This window comes from Procambarus clarkii, chromosome 24 (assembly GCF_040958095.1).
Source record: "Procambarus clarkii isolate CNS0578487 chromosome 24, FALCON_Pclarkii_2.0, whole genome shotgun sequence".
Taxonomy (NCBI): domain Eukaryota; kingdom Metazoa; phylum Arthropoda; class Malacostraca; order Decapoda; family Cambaridae; genus Procambarus; species Procambarus clarkii.
Window position 1 is genome coordinate 16,121,262 of NC_091173.1, and position 8,060 is coordinate 16,129,321.

At 46.3% G+C, this 8,060-nt stretch overlaps 1 protein-coding gene across 1 annotated transcript; it reads right to left on the reverse strand.

The window, feature by feature from the left end:
- Window positions 1-596: 596 nt before the first annotated feature.
- LOC123761688 (uncharacterized) lies at window positions 597-7,802 on the reverse strand. The gene is made up of 2 exons (XM_045747790.2): window positions 6,962-7,802; window positions 597-1,916 (listed from the first exon to the last, which is right to left on the reverse strand). The coding sequence occupies exons 1-2, from the start codon at window positions 7,464-7,466 to the stop codon at window positions 1,444-1,446; spliced, it is 978 nt and encodes a 325-aa protein (XP_045603746.2). The 5' UTR covers window positions 7,467-7,802; the 3' UTR covers window positions 597-1,443.
- Between the last annotated feature and the right edge of the window lie 258 nt (window positions 7,803-8,060).

An 8,060-nucleotide genomic window follows, 5' to 3' on the forward strand; every position in this document is an offset into this window, starting at 1 on the left:
GCTTCCACCACATCACTTCCTAATGCATTCCATTTGTCAACCCCTCTGACACTAAAAAAGTTCTTTCTAATATCTTTGTGGCTCATTTGGGCACTCAGTTTCCACCTGTGTCCCCTAGTGCGTGTGCCTCTTGTGTTAAATAGCCTGTCTTTATCTACCCTGTCGATTCCCTTGAGAATCTTGAATGTGGTGATCATTTCCCCCCTAACTCTTCTGTCTTCCAACGAAATAGGAGCTGCCTCGTATGGGCTAATAGGCCTTCTGCAGTTGCCTTTGTTCTTATGTTCTTAAGTGAGGTTTAATTCCCGTAGTCTCTCCTCGTAGCTCATACCTCTCAGCTCGGGCACTAGTCTGGTGGCAAACCTTTGAACCTTTTCCAGTTTAGTCTTATGCTTGACCAGATATGGACTCCATGCTGGAGCTGCATACTCCAGGATTGACCTGACATATGTGGTATATAATGTTCTTGTATGTGTGCCTGTCTGACTGCACTCCGGGAACTAAGTTGTATTCTCAGATAAAATTGTCAACCTACTAATATTATCTGTGTATTATGTTTTATAAATATTACAAACATAGTGACAATAAAAGTGCTCTGAAATTTTTTGTCGTTAAAATATTATAGATTTTTTGGTCCTTTCTACATAGGCGTTAAAATAAAATATATTTAACATAATACATATTTATTTGGGGGGATTAGAGTACGAATAATAAAGTGAAGTATATCATCATTGTTATATCATTATATGCTCCGCCCTGTTCCACAGACGGCGCAGTATCTTTGGCATGAAGGTGTTAGTAGAGTGCTAACTGTTGTTTGGAGGGAGAGGGGGGGGGGGGGGGGAAGCATTGGCACTGACTGCTCTTGTGGGGCAGTGCTATGCCACTCGGGTAGGCACGCCAGTCTGGCCCTGTGTCGCTGCGGAAGCAACTGGCACTGCACGCTGGCACGGAAGATTCGTACAGCTGGCCTCTTATTTTACTGATGAAGAGTAATGGGTTACACCCAGTAGATTGACAGCAAGCTCCGACGCAGTTGCAGTTTTACACCGTGTCGTAGGGTAGTGTGCTGGGCCCCATACATGCGACACCCAGCCCCACAGCCGCTAATGGCACCCAGCACAAGTAACATCCCGCGCTGTGGCACGCAGCTCGAGTGACATCCCGCGCTGTGGCACCTTACCATTGTGTAACTAAGCACATTTTGGTATGAGCAGTTCCAACTCGAGTAATAATGAGCACTAGCAGTACCCGGCGTTAGTGGCACCTAGCACCAGTAGCAGCTGTAGCTGCACCCAGCACTAGTGGCACCCGGCGCTAGCAGCACCAAGCATTAGCCGTACCAGGCATTAGTGTCACCTGGTATTAGTGGCACTCAGTTCTAGTATGACCAGGTATTAGGTACTAGTATGACCAGGTATTAGGTACTAGTATGACCCGGTGCTAGTGGCACCCGGCACTGCCACCTGTGACACTGGAGGGACTGGCGTAGTTCCCCCCAGGGCGCAGATCTGCATGGTGGCTGGGAAGGTGCCGCAGGCTGGGAGGCAGCTGCGAGGGGTGGTGGAGGCCAGGAGGTAGCAGGAAGTGCGGCAGGAGCGAGGCGGGAGGCAGCAGAGGGTTATGGGGCAGAAGCGGACGCGATGTGTAACGAAGCCTCTCCAATTCCGCCTCCTTGAGCCGCTTATCCTTGGCGCGTCGGTTCTGGAACCAGATCTTGACCTGCGTCTCCGTCAGGCTGAGGGAGGCGGAGAACTCGGCCCTCTCGGCGATGCTCAGGTACTGCTTCTCCCGGTATTTCTTCTCCAGCGCCAGGAGCTGCTGGGTGGTGAAGGGCGTGCGGGGCTTCCGGTTGGGCTTGTGTTTCCGCAGCGTCACCTTCATCGGCCCCAGGAATTTCGGAGGCTCCGGCGACTCTGGCGGAGGAAACACAATTGTGAGGGGGAGGCATTGGCGAAGGAGAGGCAGTGGTAAAGGAGACAGTGGTGAGGGGGACGCAGTGGTTATAAAGAAACAGAGGTGAGCAAGAGGCAGTGGTGAGGAGGAGGCAGTGGTGAGGGGAGAGGCAGTAGTGAGGGGAAGGCAGTGGTGAGGGGGAGCCAATGGTGAGGGGGACAAAGTGATGAGAGAGAGACAATGGTGAGGGGAGGCAATAGTGAGGGGGGAGGTAATAGTGAGGGAGAGACAATAGTGAGGGAGAAACAGTAGTGAGGGGGTGGACAATAGTGAAAGGTAGACGGTAGTGAGGGGGGAGCCAGTAGGAGGAGGAAACTGTGGTGAGGGGAAGGTTATGGTGAAGGAAGGACAGTGGTAAGGATTGCAAACCTCATGAAATACAATTAGCATATGAAAATATAAATGTAGAGGACGGTCCAGGAGTCCTGCTATTATAGTGCCACCCATCATGGTATCTCAGGAAGTCAGCCCCTCGCCACCACCGCCGAGCAGCGCCTCAAGGACAGTAGCTGGACTTCTGGACCACCTGGCACATCACTTTCTTATTCTCAAGCTCTTGCATAACTTGATTATAAATATTAAAAACACCACAGACACTCTAAACAATATGAGAACATAAGACCGTTAAAATAGAGGTAACAGCAGAAGGCTTATTGTCCCATATGCGAACTTACCAACTCTGCAAAAATAAAAACAGCTTCGTATAAGGTAAATTTGTCTTCTGATGGAAGATTTAATCTTAAAATACGCATATGTAACATTCCTATAATGTAAACAAATAAGATGCTAGTTGAAAATATATCACAAAATTCATGTCATGGCGACTGTCATGGCGCCGTCCAAATGTAATCACCATAATAATGGTGTTTCAACTATGTGATAGTCACTCCAGGTAAACGAGTATAGCCAAAGATTAAGAGTAATGAACACATCCAACAGAAGCCTTGATGAGGGTTCGAACCTATGCGCCTGGTGTTCCCAGGCGCGCTAGAATCTAGTCGACTGTCAGGCGCACAGCGTTCGAATGGTTTAGCATTGTACAGTTCGAATAGTTTAGCATTGTACAGTTCGAATGGTACAACAGGACCCTTCATCAAGGCTCCTGTTGGATTTATTAATTGATATATCACTTTAATGTGATTTCTCTGTGTATTTAGAGCAAGTATACGTTAATAAATGTATACCAAAATACATAAAATAACGAATGAGAACAAAATACATGAAACATCAGCCGAAGAAACACGAACCCTGATTAAATACTGTAAGACGTCGAAACCTCAAAACGCCATAACCATCAGAAGCCTCAGACGGGATCCAGAGCCCAGGGAGCACTAGGCCTATATGATAATGTGACCTGTGGAGAGACCTAGAAAGCAAGCCCCCAGAGGAGCCTAAGAAAGTGACGCCCACAGAAACGTCCTAAGAGTGACCCATGTGGGAACCGAGGAGTGACCCATATGGGAAACCGAGAGGTGACCCATATGGGAAATCTAGGAGTGACCCATATGGGAAACCGAGGAGTTGCCCATATGGGAAACCGAGGAGTGACCCATATGGGAAAGTCAGGAGTGACCCATATGGGAAACTGAGGAGTGACCCATCTGGGAAACCGAGGAGTGACCCATATGGGAAACTGAGGAGTGACCCATATGCAAAAACTAGCAGTGACCCATATGGGAAACCTAGGAGTGACCCATGTGGGAAACCTAGGAGTGACCCATATGGGAAACCTAGAAGTGACCCATATGGGAAACCTAGAAGTGACCCATATGGGAAACCTAGAAGTGACCCATATGGGAAACCTAGAAGTGACCCATATGGGAAACCTAGAAGTGACCCATATGGGAAACCTAGAAGTGACCCATATGGGAAACCTAGAAGTGACCCATATGGGAAACCTAGAAGTGACCCATACAGGGCTCTAGATCAAAGTCATTCTGAGAGAGGCCTGGTAAAGAGTCGCAAGACGATGAACCTGAGTGTGAACACGTCCGTGAGAGGGAAGGTTGACTTCTAGAACAGCATCCTATCTCCCCAGAGACAGAATGTCTTCCCAGGACAGCCTTGGGAGAGAGAGACGCATCTCAGTGAATATTCTTGCGAAGATTCAGAACAGCAGGAATTAATAAAAGTGTGCAGACAGAAATGTTTGTGTAATATTGAAATATATTAATTTTTAAATATTTAAACTGACTTTGCAATATTTAAAATTAATAATCTTACAATATTTTTGCTGTGCAACACCCAAAGAAGCTATATGGTGTAATATTAAACGCATAAAATTGGTATATTTTAATATTTTATATTGCAGTATTGAAATACTTCATTGTTCAAATAGCTAAAAACGCTTCATTGTGCAATATTAAAACCTTAATGCAATGATAAAATTCTTCATTATGCAATAATAAAATGTCCCAGTATGCATGATTGTAATGTTGTATTATGAAACATTGTAAATGCAGCATTGTACAATATTGAATATGCACCAATCTGCAAAATTGAAAAACTTTATTTTGCAACAGTACAACTGTGTCGCTATATAAAGTTGGAAATTTATCTTTACGGAACAATGAAAATATATCATTATACAATGTTGAAAATGCTTCATTGTGCAATATTTAAAATGCTTCATACTACAATAGACTATTGAAGCATTGTCATGTTGCAATATTTAAAATACAATATTTTATATGATTTATTGTACATTCTTGAAAAAGCTCCATTATACAGTTTCGAGCATTCTTAACGGGACAATTGTGAAAATACTTTCCAATATAATACTGAACATGCTTCATTATGCAATATTGAAATTTTATCATGAGGAATTATTGAAAATACTAATTGTGTAATATTAACACTGTTTTATTATGGCGTCTTATTGGAAATGTTTGAAGGTGCAGTGTTGGAAAATGCTTCAAGGTGTGATATTGAAAATTGTTCTAGGTGCAGTATTAAAAATGCTTCATGTTTCAATATTAAAAATACTTCGTGATGCAATACTGAAAATGCATTATGTTGTAATATTGAAAATGCTTCATTGTGCAATAATGAAAATACTTCAAGGGACAATATTCAAAATTCTTCAAATTGCAATGTTAAAACTCCTTCAAGTTGCAATATTGAAAATGCTTACCGTTGCACTATTGAAAATGCGTCAGAGTGCAATGTTGAAAAGGCTTCAGGGTACAATATTGAAAATGCTGCACGGTGTAATGTTGAAAATGCTTGAATGTGCAATGTCCAAAACAGTGCTTTGCAGTAACACTCAGTGTCCGTAATCAGATAGCTAGTAGGAAAACCTATTAACTAAAAATCTTCTCTAAAATCCCGCTTTCAGCAACAACTCGTGCCATACAGGCCGCGGCACAGCTATACCTTGTAAGGTAAATTACCACTGGAGCACCTGTAGCCTGAGACTCAAGGCCTACTCCATATCCGGGATGTCTAGTGGCTCTACATGACTGGTTACGTAGCAGCCAAGCCTACTTGACCGTGTGACGTTGCCATAGGCATAGACGCCACCATTCATATGAGCTGCGTCTTAGCCTGGGTCTGCCGGGCAACACGCATCTTACAGGCAGGAACACGAGATTTACAGGCATCAGCAAGACATACAGACAACAAGATATACAGGCTGCAACACAGGACATATAGGCATCAACGAAATATACAGGCTGCAACACAAGACACACAGACATCAACAAGATATACAGGCATCAGTAAAGTACATAGGAATCAACAGAAGACATACGGACATCAACGAGATATACAGGCAGCAACACAATATATATAAAGCACCCGCAAAATATACGGGCAGTAACACAACATACAGGAATCAGCAAGTCATAAAGGCATCAGCTAGATATACAGGTAGCAACACGACATACGGGCATCACCGAGATATACACGCATCAACGCGAGATATACAAGTATCAACAAAATATATATAGGCTGTAACACAAGACATACAAACATCAACGAAATATACAGGCATCAGCAAATGATATACAGGCATCAATAAGATATACAGGCATCAATAAGATATAGGCTTCAACACGTACAGGCAGCAGCACGTGTCATTCACACTGAACCACATTTTTCACAAGGACGCGCAACACCAACGGGGATCAGATTATTCATTCTGTCCCTGGCCTGTGTGAGGTAACCTCTCAGCGCAGCCATCCGGCGCTCTCCACGGAGACCATCTCCACTTACATACACACATATATCGAGGTCAGTCATCCTGTAGACACAACATGTACCGGGGCTATCATCCTTCAAGATATGTCTGCTACAGTACCATAATTAGTACCATCCGCGATATGTATTCTACAGTGCAAGGCGCTACTATCCCTCACGGTATGTAGACTACAGTACAGCCGGTTAGGTTTACCGAGGCACAGAGGCGCTCATGCATAATAATCTGACCGCATATTCATGCACGTGCGTCAAATCTCAACAGTTCCCATGCGCACAAGGCTGGCGTTCCTGTTAAGTTGAGCAGCAACGGGTAATGTCTGATACACATCTAGTTGCTGAGAATTATGATAATGTTTATAAGTACGATGTATTCAGATATCACAATAACAATAGAATGGTGTATCGGTTAGAAAATTTCCCTTGTCAATCATTTGTTTAGTGGACAAATATATATAGAGAGAGAAGTGTGGCTCTCAAAATTCTAATATAAATTATATATATTTCATGTGAAATTGTATATTTCATGTGTTTCCCCCCCATTCCCTCCTTACCCCCGTCAGAATACCCTACTCCCGTCCCCCCTTCTCATCCCCACTCAATAAATAAAGGCTCTCCGCCGCTTCTCCCCTAAATCATCGTAACTACCGCCACCACTACTGGAATCTCAGTAATTGGACATTTAATTCCTCTTACATATATCATTTATCCCCCCACTCCTGGGTGGTGGTGGAGAGGGGGGGTTCCTCATTGGGTTGGAGGGGGGCGGGCCCTTGGGAGGCACACTTGGGAGAAGGGAGGAACTTACTGGATAGAGCGCGAAGGGCCAGGTGGTGCTGGAAGAAGAGGTTTGGAGGCCAAGTGGCAGCTGGTGACAGGGAGGTGGCGGAAGTGGAGGCTGGGGGCATGGGAGGCCCGGCGCCCCCCAAATGCCCCAGTAACGTGGGCACGGGTGGCCCCAGCCTACGGACCTCCTCTTCCCGCTCCAGTCGGGACTCGAACCGGGCATCGTCTTCAGGCTCCGAGTCGACGTTGATTTCCTCATCGGCGTCTCCGTCGTCGTCACAGCCGTCGTGCGTCGCCTTCAGGGATAATCTGTCTTCAGCGGGCGGCGTGAGTGGGTGGAGGGCAGGAGGCGTGTGTGTGGCAGGGGGGAAAGGGAGGCCACCTGGGTTGGAGCCCTTGGGCGCCTCCTTGGGCGTAGAGGTGGCGAGGATGGAGTCCACGGAGAAGGAGAAACTCTTGCGACTGACGGCGCTGAAAGCGGAGTTGTGGCTGGGCCTGACGGCCTCCGCGGCCACCACGCCCGACATGACGCTTGCTGACACTGCCTCCTCCTCGCTTGCCTCTTCACCACAACCTTCACTGAAATATTTCCTAAGTTTAATCGTGTAATTAAATTCTTCCGCGTGTCTCCGAGTTAGATACCGTCATAATCAGTCACCATACCGCCACTGTAGCGCCAGTGAGAGCGGACTAGCTAGCACTTGAGGTGTACTAGAGGCCACACGCAGCCCCAAGTGCCACTCACCACTTCCCAAACATCAACATCCGCATATAAATGGGTGAGGGAAGAGGCTGCCCCGGCGGATATGACTGTTTACACAAGTTATCAATTCACGAGCAGACTGGTAACATACACCTCCCAGCTGCCAACCCACTAACTGGGAACCCCGCGCTCCGGGGACACCCCTCGAGCCCAGCCCCGCCTACCTCTCGCACTCTAGCCAATCACAGCCCACGACACTAATAGGGGGAGGGGCCTGTGACCTGCTTGCAGCCAGTCAGCGTGAAGATTAGTAAACACTCGGCACGGGCCATTAGGTTTATGGCAAGATTTACAGTTCGGGTGCTTGTCGCTGTGACACGCCGGGTGGACTCAACCCGGGGAAGACCAAGGCGACAAG

Excerpts from the sequence above, each read along its gene's own strand:
- LOC123761688 (XM_045747790.2), bottom strand. The coding sequence starts at position 7,466 with ATGTCGGGCGTGGTGGCCGCGGAGGCCGTCAGGCCCAGCCACAACTCC. Across the intron at positions 1,917-6,961 it reads GGCCCTTCGCGCTCTATCCA|AGTCGCCGGAGCCTCCGAAA; the intron begins GTAAGTTCCTCC and ends TTCCTCCGCCAG.